The sequence below is a fragment of the Chlorocebus sabaeus genome, chromosome 25 (genome assembly GCF_047675955.1).
Source record: "Chlorocebus sabaeus isolate Y175 chromosome 25, mChlSab1.0.hap1, whole genome shotgun sequence".
NCBI lineage: Eukaryota > Metazoa > Chordata > Mammalia > Primates > Cercopithecidae > Chlorocebus > Chlorocebus sabaeus.
This window is the reverse complement of record NC_132928.1, coordinates 71,143,753-71,162,984: the sequence shown is the minus strand read 5'-3', so window position 1 is coordinate 71,162,984 and position 19,232 is coordinate 71,143,753. Positions and strand designations below refer to the sequence as shown.

Here is a 19,232-nt window from a genome sequence, read left to right as displayed (position 1 = left end):
CTGTGCCTATCTTATTTCACTTAACAATGTTCACTTAACAATGTTCCTGCTCCAGGTTCATCCATGTTGCTGCTGCAAAATGACAGGATTACATTCTTTTTTATGGCTGAATAGTATTCCATGGGGTTGTGTTTGTGTATATCACATTTTCTATATATGATATGTATTTCATATATATCATGTAAAAAATGTGGTATCATATATAAGATGTGATAATATATATTATATATTTATAGGTTTATGGCCACTTAGGTTGATTTCATATCTTGGCTATTGTGAATAATGCTGCATTAAGCCTGGGAGTGTAGATAGCTCTTCAACATACTGACTTTATTTACTTCGAATAATACACAGTAGTGGAATTGCTGGATCATATGGTAGTTCTATTTTCAATTTTTTGAGGAAACTCCCCATACTGCTTTCTATAATGCCTGTACCAATATACATTTCCACCAACAGTGTATAAGGTTACTTTTCTTTCACATCCATACCAGCATTTGCTGATGATAACCATTCTAATTGGGATGAGATGGTATATCATTGTGGTTTTGATTTGCATTTTCCTGATGATTAGTGACATTGAATATTTTAAAATATTTTTTGGCCATTTGTGTGTCTTCTTTTGAGAAATGTCTATTCAAGTCCTTTGCCCAATATTTTTTTTTTTTTTTTTTTTGAGAACGAGTCTCGCTCTGTTGCCCAGGCTGGAGTGCAGTGGCGCAGTCTAGGCTCACTGCAAGCTCTGCCTCCCGGGTTCATGCCATTCTCCTGCCTCAGTCTCCCGAGTAGCTGGGACTACAGGCGCCTGCCACCATGCCCAGCTAATTTTTTTGCTTTACCCAATTTTTAATTGGATTATGGCAGTTTCTTAAGGTTTAGTTAAGACTAAACCTACCACATAAGCCAGCCATTTTTCTAGGTGTTTACACAAGAGAAAAGAAATAACATGTCCAGAGAAATATTCATGAATATTTGTTGCAGCTTTATTTAGCTGCTGATAGCCAAAAACTGGGGACAAATTCAAACATCTACCCACAGGTGAATAGATAAACACATTGTGGTATATCCATACAGAGGAACACTACTCAGCAATGAAAAGGAATGCACTATTGACACAGACGACATCATGGATGAATCTCAGAATAAGTACACTGAGCGAGAGAAGCCAGACCAAAAGAGTACATATTTTATGAATTTATTTATAAAACATTCTAGAAAATGAAAACAAGAGGCCAATGCAGGAGGATCCCTTAAAACAGAAAATCAAGTCTATGGTGAGGAAAGGGATAGATTAGCAAGAAGCAAAAGAGGAAATACTGGAGTGTAATGGATGTGCTAATTATCTTAATTCTGGTTATGGTTTTATGGGGATATACATATTCCCATGATTTATATATATATCCCCATAAAACCATAACCAGAATTATATATAATATATATTATATAATTTATAAATGTAAAATATAAACTTGTTGAGTTTTATATATATATATATATTTTTGATACAGAGTCTCACTCTGTCACCCAGGCTGGAGTGCAGTGGTGTGATCTTGGCTCACTGCAATCTTGGCTTCCTGGGTTCTGCAATGCTCCTGCTTCAGCCTCCCAAGTAGCTGGGACCACAGGTGTGAGCCACCACAATCGGCTAGTTTTTGTATTTTAGTAGAGCAGGGGTTTCATCATGTTGGTCAGGTTGGTCTTGAACTCCTGACCTCAAGTGATCCACCTGTCTTGGCCTCCCAAAGTGCTGGGATTATAGGCGTGAGCCATAGCGCCCAGCCTAAGTTGTGCACTTTAAATATATGTGGCTTTTTGGTATGTCAATTTTATCTCAATAAGCTATTTAGAAATTAATATAGAAAAGAAATGGGTGGAGAGAACATTTTAATAAATAGAGAAAGGCTGTGTAATGGTCTATATTTATACGGGATACTCATGACACTGATAGAAATCACAGTGGAATTCCCATATGTCATCCAACTGTGAAAGAAGAGTAACAATAATTCAAGCTCATTCCTGCTTCTGCTTTAAGAAACTTAGAAACGCAGCCTTCCCTCCTCCCTACTCCAGCAGTCATGCTGGTGGCCAACTGTTTTCCCTTTACACAAAGATGATTAGTCAGTTAAACATGACACATGATTTTAAATTAGAATATTCAGGAAAATGTTTATCTTCTTTCAGATAAACATTCAGTAATTTTTAAATGACATAAAACCATGTTAATGAAAAATAGAAGAAAAAAATTAACATCTCCCCACAGCCTAAAGATGCAGTGAATTATAGACCATTCCTCTAGAAAGGTCTGGTCTTTTTGAAGCATTTGGAGTGATAAGAAGCAATATATGGCCTGTAACTAAAGTAAATTTTTGGTGAATTTCTCTGATCATAAACATTTCATAGATTCGAAATTAAGGTCCTATGGTTATCCCTGCCCAAAAATCAGATTAACCATTAATTACTATGAATAAATCTAGGATCCCGACTTTTTCACTGTTTCTTTTTATCACTTTGGTTGATAATATGGTCAGCAAGCCAGGAAGGAGCATGACTTGCAAAAAACCCCACATTTTAATTTAAAAAACAATTATTTAAGAGGCATAATTCCCTTCAGTATGAGAAAGGAAGGTATAAATGTATTGATGGTTTCAGAATTTTCAGGTAGCAGTATGATATCTTCAAATGATCAAAAATTGTGTACTCTAACTAATCCGCCTCTACAGAGAGAAAAGAAGTGATGGTTCCTCCTGTTTGCTTTAGATTGTTCAGCCAGTGGTATTGTGCTCCGTTGGAGCTAACAGACCATTCTCCATCTATCTGCATTCACGGCATTCTTAGGTTGAACTTTGCTTTGTTTTCCCTAGCCCCAGCTTACACTACAATTTTGCGTGTGAAGGTATTAGTGAGTTACTGAACATTATCTGCATGTAATGGGTGTACCTCTTGCATATATATATATATGTATATATACATACATATATATGTATATATATACACACACACATATATATAAATAATTTGGAAGTGTTTTTCTTTAATTCACCAGTGATCTGACTGGTAAATTAAAATGCAAAATCTGATCTAGTCCAAAGCAATAAGAAATGTTTAAGAGGCTTCTGTGTGTTTTAGCCAGGTTTTTGGAATGTTAAAATCCAAGACACCCTAAAGCCAAGTAAAGATGATTAGTACTTTGACCTCCTTTATCAGACCTTAATAATGTAAGTCCCTTTGGGGAGCTCTCTGGGAATCTTGTATCAGATCTATGTTTGTGGAAACACAGATCAGATACGAGAACCTTATAAGAACCTTATGCCTCTTACTTGTGTAGAGAAGCTTTATTCTTTCTATGGTTAGCACACATATACTAATTTTGCAGTGCATTATTCCTCTCCCCTGCCACTCTCCCCCAGCCCACCTTAGTCTCCCTGAAATTCCCTAAGCAGGAGCTAGTGAACAACCCATCCAGTGTGTGCCAGTGAGTGTGTCAGGTAAGTGATGGGCTGGAAAAACAGTTTAGCTTGGGTCAATGTCCTGTCGCTTGATTTACCTGGTCACACAGAGTTGCTGAGAGAAATGAAGAGCAGCCTTTACCGCTGGTTTTCTCTTTCCAGACGGATGTCTTAAAATGGGATCTCATCGTCTGCGCAGTGGTTGCCGTCCTCTCATTTGCAGTCAGCGCCAGCACTGTATTCCTGTCATTGCGAGTATGTATCCACCAACTTTGTACTCTTCCTGCCCCCTTATTCTCCTTAATAGCAAAGCTGTCATGGAGCTACAGGGTATTGACAAGACACGTGAGCTAGAGAAGGAAACGAAGTGCCTGTTGAGAGGCTTAGGGAATGTATCCATTTGCTGTGAGCAGTTACGTCCAAGATGTGACTTGATCCGCATCACAGATTGGGTTTGATTGCTTTATCCTTGCCCTTTCCTGCATCAGGGGAGCTGTTTTGTTTGCAAGAGTGATGGCACGTCTTGTGGAATCCACTGTGAGGACAGTTAATAGTGATAGGGTGGTCTGACAGTGTTCTACTATGAGCAGAGAGGAGTCACCATATCAGGGGTGAGGCAGAGGTCACAGAGCCAAAAGGACTATGGGACAAGGATTTTCAGTTAGAAAAACAAAGTGGGGATCTCCAGATGGGATTCCTGGCTGTGGTTCTTACAGACAGTTGCTTTCTCTATACAAAAATATTGTCCATCCACAAACCCCCCTTTTCACGAGGAAATGTCTATGAGCTACATGGGTTATTCTTCACCTCCTCATTAGAAAATTTTAAAAATGTATTCGAAGGGGCATAATTCTCTTGGCCTCTGTACTCCCACAGGCTAGTTCTCCCTCACTCTCGTAGTGGTTTCCAACACATGAACCAATTTCGTGGTATAGAGAAGAAGACATTTTCAGAGGCCTGAAACAAGAACTGGCTATCCGTTAAGAGTCTGGCTATCCGTTAAGAGGAAAAAGTGGAAGAACAATGATGTTATGTATTATTCACGGACATCCCTCTCCCCATCCTCTAGGCTAAGTAATGAGATTCTGCCCATTTTTATCGCAGCCATTTCTCAGCATCGTGCTATTTGCCTTGGCTGGTGCCGTGGGGTTTGTAACACATTACCTGCTCCCTCAGCTCCGCAAGCATCATCCCTGGATGTGGATTTCACACCCCATTCTCAAAAACAAAGAGTATCATCAACGGGAAGTGAGAGGTTAGTAATATATCCCTCATGTAAAAAAAAAAAAAAGACAAAAAAAGAGGGGTAGGTATACTTTAAGCCATGTGCAACGGTCCAAATGTACTTAATGCCACAGAACTGTAGACTTGAAAATGGTAGATGGTACATTATGTGTATTTTACCACAATAAAAAAGAAAAAAGGAGAATGTGTACCTTGGAGTATATGGTATTTGTTCCCAGATATTCTAGCCAACCATAAGAAGAAAGTTAAAGCCAGGTGAATCAGAAGGATGTTTTATAAAAATATTAATTGGCTATTGGTATTGTGGAAAAACTGTACCATTCACACTTGAAGATTATGCTGGTCCCACCAAAACTAACTGGGGCCTAAGCAGAGTATCCCTTGACTATGCTCCCATCCTTCATGAATTGGTGGGGATGGAGCAGGGCCTGACCAATAACCTTAAGCACTCCTGCACCCTTGCATTTTCTTTCGCTTGCTTTGTTCATCTAGGCCTACACCTATATCTACACTTGGTTGACTTAGCAGTTTCCATGGGTGTCTCTGGCCATGATCATGTAATAGCCTGGTAATCACAACCGTTTCAGAGCCTTGGAGAAGAAATAGATTTCTTCTAGATAAGAAGTCTTCTAGAAATTTTTCTGCTAGGTCTTTCCTTGCTCTGTAATTCCCTGTTCTGTGCTTGAATGGATGGAAGAAGACTGATTTATCCACAGTTTTAGACCCATCAAAGTTATTGCTCACAGGTTATAACTGCAGTCTAATGCTGCTGATTCTGCACAGAGCTGTTTAGCCTGTTGTAACTTCTCAGTTGTTAGCGAGTTATCTATTTGTCTATATATCCAGGCATAAAGATAAGTGAGGGGCACCAAGGTTTGTGGACTTAAAGTACTGAACTCAGCCAAATTTGTCACCAGCAACTTCCGTAGACTGGTGCGACAAAAGGAAAAGGGGGAGAATAATTTTTAAAATAAATATGCAAGAGTCACTGAAGATGCTGTCCAGAACAGAGAGTGCTTGCATAAGGAGCATCTCTGGGTGGGCAAAAGGAGCCGCCTTAGTTAGAAACAGCCCAAGTAGAAAAACTGGCTTGTTCAGTGGAGAAAGATGGCCTCATCGGGCTGATGAGATTTAGAAGTGCAGGGAGGGTAACTCAGACTTCTCTCCCTTTGGAGACTTACTCTTCCCACCTACAGAATCAGGAGCTAGCGTAAGGATGGAGCTGCATAGTTTTAAATGTTCTGTACAATTTCATGTGCTACTTAAATGCAAATTATTATCAGTATTAGAAAAACTGAGAGAAGATAGACTCAGAGAAAGTTCCATCTATGATGGTTTGTATATTTTAGTCCACTTGTAGAGGAACGTCCCTACCCCAACAGGTGACTGCTTGTGCATACATAGAGGACCCTGATGAAAAAGACCAGTTTCCATAGAACTTCTGCAGCCTTCAGGTCTTCAGGTTATAGTTCCCTTTCATTCAAAAACCTCCAGAAAGACTAAGTGTTGGTGAAATTAGTGGAGTATTTTGGGGTTATTTTGACATCATTGGTAAGTTAGTTGATGGAGATTTGAAGTAAGAAACCTTAACTGCGTATCTATATCTATATTTATATCTATACCTGTACCTGTACCAACACCTTTACCTATACATTTCCTTATACTTTTACTTTTGTCTATATCTATACCTATACCTGTTTGTAACCTACACATTTGCCTATACCCGTACCAATACTCACTTCTATACCTTTACCTTTACTTCTCTATATATCTTTATCTTTACCTGTACCTGTATCTATACCTGTACCTTTATTTGTATCTATAACTTCCCTGTACCAATGACTATACCTATACTTTTACCTTTACCTGCACCTGTACCTGTACCTTTTCCTATACCTATTCTTAAACTCTGCCTATGCCCATGGCCGTGTTTATATGTACATATTTACATACCTTGGGGTGAGCAAAGAGAACCTGTGAAGCTGAAGGAAAGGAAAATGAGACAGATTAGACTTGGGCTTCCCTTACTGTGGCAGTTCAGAGTTTAGAATTCAACAGTGAAAAACAGGAGTGGGCCATTAACAACTCGGGTTTTTTTTTGTTTTTTTTTTTCTGTTTTTTGTTTGTTTGTTTTCTCCCCTGTATCTAAGACAGCCTGTTTAAATTAAAATCATTTAGCTATTTCAAGCCTACATGGCTTTTTTAGTACAAGATTCAAGAACACGTAAAATGAGCGTGTTTGTGTATCTGACTTCCTCTCTCGGAGGGTGAGTGAGTGGGTGGCACTGAGTCCCTGTGTATCCCATAGACGTAGGCTGGGAGGGGTCAACACTTGCTTACACGGTGTCAGACAGAGGCTCTGTGGAAGGTTCTAACTTGCCTACATTCTCTATTTATAAGCAGCCTGAAATCGAGCCGGGAGTCACAGGTTGGACAAATTAGGCACATGACGAAAAACAGATTCCATTTCAAAATTAGGTGTATTAGAAGGAAAACCTATAGACACAAAATTTAAAAACGATTTAGGCCCAGTTACCCATTCTGGTGCCATCTGTGTCCTGAATCTCCTTGCCTCTTCTTCCTGGACTTCTGCCTGTTAGGTTTTGACTCTTCATTTTTTTCCACCAGCAACAAAACATGTACAGGAAACTCAGGCCAGGCACACAGCTTTTCATGTGAAAGTGATGCTCCCATCTTCTTTCTCATAGGAGCACAGAATATTGTCACTGGGAAAGAAGTCAGGACAGAGCAGGACTCGCTAGTGTGTGGCACGCTGCTGGGACACGGTGGTTCCAGGGCAGACATCACTAACTGAGAACAGAGTCCTAGAACTGGGCTGGCGGCAGACATTTCTAATCAGCTGAAACAGTAAGATAAGGCATATGTGCTGCCCCTGTCTTAGAGTTTATTATATAATCCTATCCCACCATTTTACATAGATGGAAACTGAAGCCTATGGACAGAAACATAACTTGGGTCCCACTGATTTTGTGGCCAGTGAGTGACTAGAGCCCAGGTCATTTCACTACCCGTGTTGCTGTCATTCTGAGTGGGCAGTCATGTATAGCCTGAATGTGGCTTTCCGGCTGTTTTCACAATCACCACTACCCAGAAGAGCCACGTGGCTGCAGTCACAGTAGGTCCTGTAAAGTCTGACATGCTGTCTTCTCATGCTGACATTACTAGGCTTTCTTCCCTGATTTGATACAGACTTGCCACAACTGATTCTAGGCATTCTTGTGGCTTCTCAAACACAACACACTCTCTCCCTCTGCTCTCCTTACTTCTTCCTTGACTAGGGATGCCATTTCTCCAGCTTCACTAGACTAACACCAGGTTGCTCATGCTTCAAGTCTCTGGGTTTTTTTGTTTTGTTTGTTTGTTTGTTTGTTTGTTGAGACTGAGTCTCACTTTATCACCCAGGCTGGAGTGCAGTGGCACAATCTTGGCTCACTGCAACCTCCGCCTCCTGGGTTCAAGTGATTCTCCTGCCTCAGCCTCCTGAGTAGCTGGGATTACAGGCATGCGCCACCACACCCGGCTAATTTTTGCATTTTTAGTAGAGATGGGGTTTCACCATGTTGACCAGGCTGGTCTTGAACTCCTGACCTCAAGTGATCCACCTTCCTCAGCCTCCCAAAGTTCTGGGATGACAAGCATGAGCCACCGTGCCCAGCCCAGGTCTGTTTAAAATCAGCCCCTCCAGAGAAGTCTTGCCCTGACCACCTAAACCTTACTAGATTCCCCACTGCTCCCTGAGCCTCCCTTCCAGAACCACTTGTAACCACTGGTGCTTAAGGTAGACTGAGCTCCATGTCTGCTAGTGCGTACTCCTCCTCCAGTTCTCACGGCAGTGCTTGGTGTAGAGAAGGAGCCCCACAAATGCTGAACTGCATTTAATTTAACCATCATCACTCTGTGGCCACTGGAACAAACTTTAAACTTGGTGCATGTACTTCCTTTTGGCTTACTTTCCTTTCTGCATACTTCGAATATGTACTTCTACTTGGTTAAAATGTAGAGATACCAAATTAATTTTGGTATAAAATTCAGACTGTGATGAGTGGAAATAGATATTATAACTGAAGTTGAAGACTACACATTGAAGCACAGCTTTTTTAGTCAATTTAGTTCTTTACCTTTGAGACTCATTTTTTGAAAGTAAATATTATCTCCTCCCAACCTTGAGATGCTGTTTCACCAGTATTTGAATTAGGAGAATAAAATTCTATCACTTATAGTAGAGTTCAGCATCAGATGAATCATGATGGTCATGTGGACACAACTGAGTTATGTTAATGTGTATGTGTGAAGTTGCTCTTTTTAAAAATTGCCATATTTCCCACCGACCTAAGTTAATCATGCTGAATATGACAGAAGATAGCACTACAGGCAACAGCATATTATTCTAGCTGGGAGTTTTTGAGACTAAATGTTAAAGGAGCACTCCTATTTTTAGAAAATAAAGCAAATCCATTTTCCTGAATTATGATAATGATTCCAGACAAATGACTTTATTGATTGATCCCTGTCATATAGAAGTACAAAGTTGGACCTTATTGAAAGTTTGTTTTATCTTAAAACTTTCCAAAGGAATTATATTATTTCAAAAAGCAAATATTGGGGTTGAGTCACATTTCACTTGGTCCTCCAAGGTAATATTTCCATCATATTATAGTTCTTGGCTTTTAAGAATTAAAAAGAGTGACCTGATTTGATGACTATACTCTAACCATAAAAATGAGTTATAATGGAGTTAAAAGAGATTGAGGCAAGGAGTAAGTACAGTATTGATATTCATTTACTTACTTATTTGTTAACGTAGAAAATGCTTATGGATATACTATTCACTCATTCAGAAAATAATTATTGAGTTCCTACAAGATGCCAAGCCCTGTGAGCCAGTGACATAGGAATGACTAAGATGTAGTTTCTGTCATCAAAAAGCTTATGATCTGGTAAATAAGCCTATGGCTGTGTCACCATAGAAGAACTGTGACTGCTACACACATACAGTAATGTGGGCCGTGACACTAGGTTCTGCCCTGCAGGAAAGACAGAGAAACAGTAGCTGGGCATGATGGTATGTGCCTGTAGTTCCAGCTACTTGGGAGGCTGAGGCAGGAAGATCGCTTGAGCCCAGGAGTTAGAGGCTGTAGTGCACTATGATAGCGTCTATTGAATAGCCACTGCACTCCCACACTGTAGCTAAAGCCACATAACGAGATTCTTTCTCTCTCTTTTCTTTTCTTTTTTTTTTTTTGAGGCGGAGTCTCACTCTCTTGCCCAGGCTGGAATGCAGTGGCTCGATCTTGGCTCACTGCAACTTCTGCCCCCTGTGTTCAAGCAATTCTTGTGCCTCAGCTGCCCTACTAGCTGGTGCTGTACTAGCTGGAATTACAGGTGTGCCCGGCTAATTTGTGTTCTTCTAGTAGAGATGGGGTTTCACTATGTTGGCCAGGCTGGTCTCGAACTCCTGGTCTCAAGTGATCTGCCCGCCTCGGCCTCCCAAAGTGTTGGGGATTACAGGCGTGAGCCACTGCGCCCAGCTGAGATTCTTTCTCTTAAAAAACAAAGAAAAAGAAAGAAGTAGAAGGCTGATATATATCCTAAGTGAGGAGCTTACAATTAATTTCATGTATCATTGTTTAAGCCTTTCCAACTTATTAATATGCATATAAAATGGAAAACCTGTGGAATTATATAATTAAATGTTACATTGATATCTGGTGCATGGCAGATATTCAGTAAACACTGGAGGAGAAAATGAATGATTAATCCTTTGTAAATTCACCAAAGGAAGGTTTTCTATAGGCTGATGAGGGCATAAAAAGCCTCTTGAAGTAACATGTAGTTTGAAGGATTCACTTGTACCTCTGTACAGTACTGAAAAGTTTAAGCTATACTTTTTGTATGCATTAGATTAAATTAATAAAGATAATATACATTATAAAACAAATAGGCTGGGCACGGTGGCCCACGCCTGTAATCCCAGCACTTTGGGAGACCGAGGTGGGTGGATCATGAGGTCAGGAGATCGAGACCATCCTGGCTAACATGGTGAAACCCTGTCTCTGCTAAAAGCTGCCTGTAGTCCCAGCTACTCAGGAGGCTGAGACAGGAGAATGACTTGAACCCGGGAAGCAGAGGTTGCAGTGAGTCGAGTTCGCACCACTGCATTCCAGCCTGGGTAATGGAACAAGACTCTCTCTCGAAACACACACACACACACACACACACACACACACACACACATCAATTAAACATCTATTTAAATTGTAATTTTTAAAAATCCACTATTACAAAACATTCACTAATGGGTACCAAATTTGCAATTCTTAAATGATATTTACTTTGCATTTTAGCAAATCTTGTCTATCAATTTACAGATAGACTAGTTTCTATGTGATACACATGATTCTGAGAGCTCTTGCTTTTTATAATGTATTTTTCACTTATATCAAAATAACACATAGTATTAAAAATCAAATAGAACAAGTTGCAATGAAAAGCAGCAGACTCCTGTCAACTCCACCCTCCTGCCCCGTTTCTGATTTTCCCTGTACAGAAAAAAAATACTTTCTGCTCTTTAGGTATCTCTTCTGGTATTCTTCTAACTAACGATCATGTGCGTGTTCTGCTGCTTCTTGGTATTTTAGATTTATTTACTGACTTTCCATTATAAAAGATAAGAATTCATCTCTCTTATCTTCTCTTATGCATTAACATTTTTCACTTTCCTCCTTCTCCTAATATAGTTTTAATATTTTTGTTGAACTTCTACTCAGGCTCTTTTTTAACTCTTAAGTCTAAACGTTATTCACCTCTGAGTCCAGTAGTATAGACCTTGATTATATTTCTTATTCAAATGTTTGCTTTTGCATTTGCTCGTCTTTCCAATAGCTTTGTAGTATATTTCTCATTCCAACTTTTCACACAGACGAGTCTGTCAGATCATCTATTAGCTCTGTCCTCCCTCCTGGAACCTGCTGCAAGTTTCTGTTTGTTGTTTATTCCCTTTTTTGGAGTGAAGCTCGTCCTCACTCGCTCCTGAGAAGAGGCACATGAGAAGACACTTTTGAGACCTCCTCTGCTCCAAGTGTTTTATTCTGCTTCATACTTCAGATGGTTTGTAGTGTGTCGCCTGCCAGGGTGTAAGCATTATTCCATCATCTTCCAGCATCCACTGCTGCTGCTAAAAAGTCTGAGGTTTTTTGACTCTTCGTCCTTTGTATGTGACTAGGTTTTTCTCTGCAGAAAGCTTTTGGGAAGTTTAGGAGAGAATTATAATGTTATGGCCCAGCCTTGGACAAGACTGGGTGGGCTCAAACCCTGGTTCTGTCACATATGAAGTGTGCTTAGCCATTGTGATTCAGTTTTGTCATCTATAATTGGGAGTTCCTACATTAAATATAAAATCAATCCAAGAAGAAATACAGCACCTTTAGCATGGTCCTTGGCAGACAGAAAGCTCTCCCTAAGTGCATCCTACTGCTCTTCCCAGGGTTCTGAAGTCTCGTCATTTTTCACCTGACTTTGTACCTTGTTTCACCCGTTGTGCTAGGCAGTTGGTGGCCCTTTATAATCTGGATGTACATGTCATGCATACAGTTTTGAAATTTTCACCAATAAGTCACAGTACTATCTGAATGCCTTATTTCACAGAATTTGCACAGTAATTAAGTGGAACTCAATATATGTAAAAATCCTTTCAAACGTATCTAGTGCTAGTTAAAGGAATATGGCATGAGAGGTACTGTCTGATTTTGGAACACAAAGGCTATGTGGGGGTCTTTGGAAAGAGGCTTTTTTTGCCATAGCTAGAGGAGGAAGGATGTATTCCTTACCTCCCCCTTTTCCCCACATAAAAAAGATGCTAGCTTCAGGAAGCAGTTAGAGACTTGGAAAACTCTCCAAAGTGTTTTTAATTCAAAATGACGAAAATAATTTGAAGCATAAACTGAACTAGTACTAGGAGAGTAACATAGTCATCGTGTGCTGTGATACTAGTATGGGAAAGTGCATTTCAAATGCCAAGTAAATGACTTTGAGCTGAGTTTTTAGAAATCAGCCTGTCAGTGGGAAGCCTGCTTTATTAATTATTCTCTCTGTTGCTATTATTTTCCTGTACCTTCTCTTCCCCTCATTTTCCCTTCCTCCCTGCCAGGCACTCTCACACTCTGGCTGATCTCTAGTCCACTGGGAAACTTACCTTCCTGTGTCAGTCTCCACAAGGCTGGAGGTGGCCGCAGGGGTTTGGCAGTGAAGCCAAGTTACACTGCAGCGGGAGGAAAAAGAAAAGTGGAATTCAGTTACCTCTGCTTGCAGCAGAGGGAGGCAGAGGGAGGTCTGGAGAAGCTCAGGCCAAACTGGGCTAGCATTAAGAAAGACAGGACTAGGCCAGGCGCAGTGGCTCACGCCTGTACCCCATCTCTACTAAAAATACAAAAATTAGCCAGGCATGTTGGCAGGTGCCTGTAATTCCAGCTACTCAGGAAGCTGAGACAGGAGAATTGCTTGAACCCGGGGGGCGGAGGTCACAGTGAGCAGAGATTGAGCCATTGCACTCCAGCCTGGACAACAAGAGTGAGACTTTGTCTCAAAAAAAAAAAATTAAAAAAAAGATAAAAAAGAAAGAGGACTTGGGGACAGAGCTCAATGGTTAGCCGCCAGCCTCAGATTCTAGCTCTTCAGCAAGCCACAGGGTGTTTATCCAAGACCCATTAGGATTCTGTTAAACTACTGATAAACCTAATGCAATACAGAGCTACAATGAATGGTCAGTAGTGGGAGGGATACTTAAAAAACTAACACTAAAAATCAGGAAGTTTTAATATATAGCATGCAATGTACGCACGATGGTCCCACAGTGACTGGGTTATTAGCACAACAAACATGGGAAGGGCTAAAGAGACCATTCTGAAGAATGATATTAGTTCTCAGCTGCAGTTGGTGTGGCCACTGTGGTGAGCCCTGACTCAGTCTCCCTAAAGTAGGTCTGCTGGAATCTTATCAGAAGGAGCTTAACCTTCATAACTCTCTGTGATAGGATATGGATATGCCATGGAGAAAATAGAATTGGTGTTTTTAAGTAACCTTGTAATTTAAATAACATACAAATTACACTTTCCTTGAGGGAGGATTTCTTCTGAATTGGACATTTATTGGGCACCTGCTATGTCCTAGACACTGTTCTGGGTGTTGAGGATGCAAAAGTAAGCACGTTGTCCTTGCTCTTGGCAAGACGGTTGTTCTATGGAGAGGCTCTGTCTACCCTGTGGCCACTGTGAGAGCATTTGGAATTCTCTCCTAGTCCTCTTCATGTAAAAGTGTTGATCTGACCTTTTTCATGTAAAAAATGTACAAGTGGTTCCATTTGCTTTTTCAGTTTTAAATATTATTATTATGCTTTGGTGTTAATTGAGGACCTTTCTGTCAAGAAGAGAAGGCACGTTCCACACTGATTCTGCCAAGTTTCTCCCGCTTTTTGAGGAAATGTGAAGGATACATTTTTATTCCCACCGAACTAACGAAAAAAAATCAATGGTTTTGGGGAAATGAACATTAAAAAAATTGGAGTTAGACTTTGTATCAAATGAATTTGCAGATGTATTAAAGATTTAAAATGTTTTTAAAAATGAAGAAAGAAGAAAGAAACCAGAATAGCACTGCAACTAAGTAAAGGAAATGGAGTTAAAAATATATATACATATATATACACACACACACACACACACATATATAAAAATATATAAATTGAGGTCTAAGGATAAGCGGCAGAAGAGGATTGTGGGCATGGGACTGGGCCATGGGCAGCCCTGAATTCGCTTTACTTAAAAAAGAAAAAATGATGGACCATGGGTTCATCCTAAACAGAGATCAAGGGCTTTGAGCAGCAAGGATGATGTGACTTCCTTTACCCTCCATTCGTGCTACTGGTTTTGTAAGTGAAGCCTATTTCTAGAGAATAAACAACATGTGTACATGTTAGTGCTAAGAACTTGACAACAGCTGAGATTTGACCCAGGAAGACAGATGAGAGTGAGAAAAGCTTACAGAAAAAAGCAATTGTCTATAATAAGGGGATGGTAACAGCACAGATGTGTTCATTCCACTTTGCAGAGTCTCTCTGCCTTAGATGCCTCAGGGGTGACACCAGGGATAGTTGATTCAAGCTGCACCCCCATTGAAATGCATCTGGCCCGTATACAGCAGGAAGCCCTGTATCCTTGCAACTTAAATCCTAATTCAAGGTTTGAATTGGTGAAGATTGTCTTTCTAAAGCTGAAAACATCCTGAGGATTTTTACTAACTTTTAATTATGGAGACGAACTTACTTTAGTAGCATAGTCTAAACAAAACACAATCCCGAAAACCCTTTAAGAAAATTTAAAGCTTTTAATTGTAATGAGTTATACATAAACTTGTAAATGGTATAATTAGTTTTCATTCTTTTTCTCAAGAGCCTAATATTCCAGAGAAAAGAGAAATTATCATGCTAAAGGATTTTTTTTAATGGTCTCTTTGCATATTTGGGACATTACAGAAAGGCAGTTACAAAATATCATTGCGAAGATTTTCTTTTTAACTTTGTTTTGTGTGAACCCTGACACAATCTGGGGATGCAGGGAGCACATTTACCATGTTTTTTCTAGCTTTTCATGGTTGTTGTATATGAAAGGAGTAAGTTTAATCTTTGAGGAATCAGAATTCTGGACTTACACTTTTGTTTAAACTTCTTCTTACATTATGATTCATCTTTCACTGTGTCCCTTTTTACTTCCAGCTATAAACATTCAGTATGAGTTCCGTTTGTCTGTTAAATGTTTTCCTCATCTAGAGATTGAAGCGTGTCATTAGAATAAATTGCTGAGATTTGTAGGAGGATTCTAAGATAAATAAGAATTAAAGTGAAATTAAGGCCGGGCATGGTAGCTCACACCTGTAATCCCAGCACTTTGGGAGGCTGAGGTGGGTGGATCACTTGAGGTCAGGAGTTCAAGGCCAGCCTGGCCAACCTGGTGAAACACCATCTCTACTAAAAATACAAAAAATTAGCCTGGCGTAGTGGCACGCTCCTGTAATCCCAGCTACTTGGGAGACAGAGGTTGCAGTGAGCCAAGATCCTGCCACTGCACTCCAGCCTGGGCAACAGAGTGAGACTCCATCTCAAAAAAAAAAGAAAAGAAAAGAAAAGAAAGAAAAGAAAAAAAAGTGAAATTAACATCCTGTCAATATGCCGCATTAACGGAACCTGAAGTAAAAAGTTGGGGCTTGGTGATCTCTGGAATTTGTTCTCTACTCTGTCATTTCTTGATATTTATTTTAACTTGTTTCCTCACCTTTTCTCATCTCTGCTTTGGCTAGATGTTGTACTCAACACTCACCAGGAAAACCATGCCTTGGGATGAACCTTTACCTGAAATTTTTTTTCATTTCTGCTTGCCGGTGTATGTTCATAGTGTAAACACATATGCTGTCCTCTTATCTAGAGATGCAGAATTAATCCATGGAAAGCATGTGGTAATTTTTATATGACATTTAGATGTCAGCAGCCATCACTTTCATTCCTTTGAAGTACCGTGGGCAGTAAACTAGAGCTGAATTAGCAATTCAACCTGGTTTCTAACTCAGTCTTTTTTTGTGACTCTCCTGTTCCTATAAAAATAATAGTAAAGGTCTTGTAACTTATGAATTAACTGGTGTCCAGTTCCCTAAAAGATTGTTTTACCTTCGAAAGTCCAATGTAGAGCTCCTTTATAGCTGCTTTGCTTCTAAGTAGAGACTCAATTATCACCTCGTAAAGATCCCTGGCGTCAGCCCATCTCCATATGTGTTATTGTGGCCATATAGAATGCAGGGCCTGCCAACAAAATACTGTTCTAATGTCAGACAGCAGAATGGTACTTACAGTCCAAGTCTTCCTAAAGATTACATGTTTTAATCACTTGCCTTAAAGTTGTGTCTATGATACACAGTTGACCCTGAACAACACGAATGAGTCTGAACTGTGTGGTCCTCTTAACACATAGATTTTTTTTTCAGTAGGTTATACCTAGTGCTCCTGCCTCTCCTGCCTTCCCTTCCGCTTCCTCCACCTTTTCACCTCTGCCACCCCTGGGCCAGCGGGACTAACCCCTCCTCTTCCTCCTCCTCCTCCTCAGCCTACTCAAGGAGAAGATGGTGAGGATGAAGACCTTTATGGTGATCCACTTCCACTTCATGAACAGGAAATAGATTTTCTCTTATGATTTTCTTAATAATGTTTTTTCTCTAGTATGCTTTATTGTAAGAATACAGTATATAATACATATAACAGATTGAATATGTGTTAATCATCTGTTTATGTTACCAGTGAGACTTCTGATCAACCTTAGACTACTGGTAGTTAAGTTTTTGGGGACTCAAAGTTAAATTTGCACTTTTGACTGTGCAAGCGTTGGTATCTCTAACATCCCCATTGTTCAAGGGTCGACCATAGTTTCACATGCTCACACACACACCACCCCCATAGTTCAGACGGCTAGAAACTCACTGAATAAGTATTTCACTCTCAAATATTTGGAAAGACATGGATAGTGAATTCAGAGCTTATCAGTGCTGTCTCTTTTATTTGAAATTCATTGCTTTATATGTTTCTGAGATGAGTAAACTGAAATTCTTATGAAAAACCTACTTTTGTTACCATGACCTGTGGTAAATCCTCATGGACTGTAATGGGATTATGTCCCTCCACTCAAATCAATCTATCTCCACTCACTGGAAAATGTCATTTTCTAAAAGTAAATGTGACAAGCTTTTGAAAATCTAGTTCTTACTCCCCCATCCAAATGGTGCCCAGGCTGTTCTACAGTGATGACCCAGCCACTCAAATGTTTCCTTTAATTCATATGTTTTTCTAATAGCACTGGGAAGAGATGGCTTATATTTCTCTTCATTTACATTTTTTTTGGCAGGAATCTAGCTAAGGTTGTCATGTCTCTCTGAATTGGTGACAAATGTTGATAGAACTCTGTAAATGTATTTTTATAAGCAGGCTGAATTGCATTTGATGTGATGGCCTTAATCTGACACTGTTGATCTTTTATAAATTGAGAAATCAGAACAAGTAATTTTGTACAGAAAGAAACTTAGCTGTAACTGATTGTACTTTATGAGAGATTAAAATAGGAAATGTCATTTAATATGTTATAGTTACATTTTTTTATTTTGTAATCAGAAAAGTACTTCAAAAAGACTGTTTTTTTCCCCTAGACCCTGTGTTAAATGTAATTATCCAGAATTCCCTCAGCCAGTAAAAATGATAAGGTAATAAACATTTACCAAACCCCAACTCTCTGGCAGACATTCTAGTAGGTACATAGTACCTACCCTTAACAAATTCAGAATCTAGTGGGAAGATTTGTATTTAAATGAATACTCTATGATGTGACACTTACTAAAATTATAGAATTCACAGGGTACAGTGATGGCATGAAGGAATTGGAACATGTTAAAATTATGTATTTCTTTTTTGTAAAAGATACTATTAAGAGAATGAAAATCTAACTGTAAAATGGGAGTAGATTTTCTTCATACATATACTGGCTAAAAACTCATACCTAGGATGTATAAAGAGCTCCCAAAAATCAATAAGGAAAAGACATATAATCCAATAGGAAAAAGAACCAAGCAACAGAATGAAGAACGACTTCACAAAAGTGTGCATCCAAATGGCCAGTAAACATGTAAAAACATACTTGTCTACATGAGTCATTAAAGAAATGTAAAATCAAACCATAATATGATACCACTCTACACGCACCAGCATGGCAAAAATTAAGAAGAGAGAAAACATTTTGGCAAAGATGTGGAACAAAAAGGAGCTCTCTTGTACCATCTGCGGGGGTGTAAATTGGCACAATACCTTTGGACAATTCTTTGTCATTATCTACTGAAGCTTGCTATATGCACACCTGATAACCTATCAATTCTACACCTAATTATGTACTCCATAACTATGTTTTGATGAGAACCTGACTGGAGTAAACTTAAAAAGAAAAGAAAGATAATGTTGAGACAATGAGTGTAGCTACATTTTTAAAAAATGAAAATATTTTCCAGGTACTACCTGGAAAATAACCAGCATCTGAAAGAAAATATAGGACCAAAAGAGGGTATTTTTTCTAATGTTTCTGAGACAGGGTCTATGCTCTGTTGTCCAGGCTGGGGTGCAGTGGTGTAATCACGGCTTATTGCAGCCTCAACCTCCCGGGCTCAAGCAATCCTGCCACTTCAGCCTCCCGAGTAACTGGGACTACAAGCAAGCACCACCACGCCCAGCTTATTTTTAAACTTTTTTTAGAAACACGGTCTCCTTATATTGCCTAGGCTTGGGGCATATTTTTAATGGAAGATATTAGAGCAATTTTTTTTTTTTTTTCTGATGAGAATGATTCACTAAAGAGAAAAAAACCCAAGTAATACAGGAGAATGGGGGATCATTGCGAGAGACAAGTCCTCAAGTAGACAGATAAGAAGGATTGGAATACAGTGTACACA

The 19,232-nt window shown here is 39.5% G+C and overlaps 1 protein-coding gene across 1 annotated transcript in view; it reads left to right on the top strand.

Moving 5' to 3' along the window:
• Window positions 1-19,232, top strand: part of PCNX2 (pecanex 2) — a 312,991-nt gene that overhangs the window by 131,608 nt on the left and 162,151 nt on the right. The window contains exons 18-19 of the mRNA XM_007989814.3: window positions 3,609-3,701; window positions 4,551-4,701. Coding sequence (XP_007988005.3) covers window positions 3,609-3,701; window positions 4,551-4,701 — 244 coding nt within the window. The remainder of the gene's footprint in view (window positions 1-3,608; window positions 3,702-4,550; window positions 4,702-19,232) is intronic.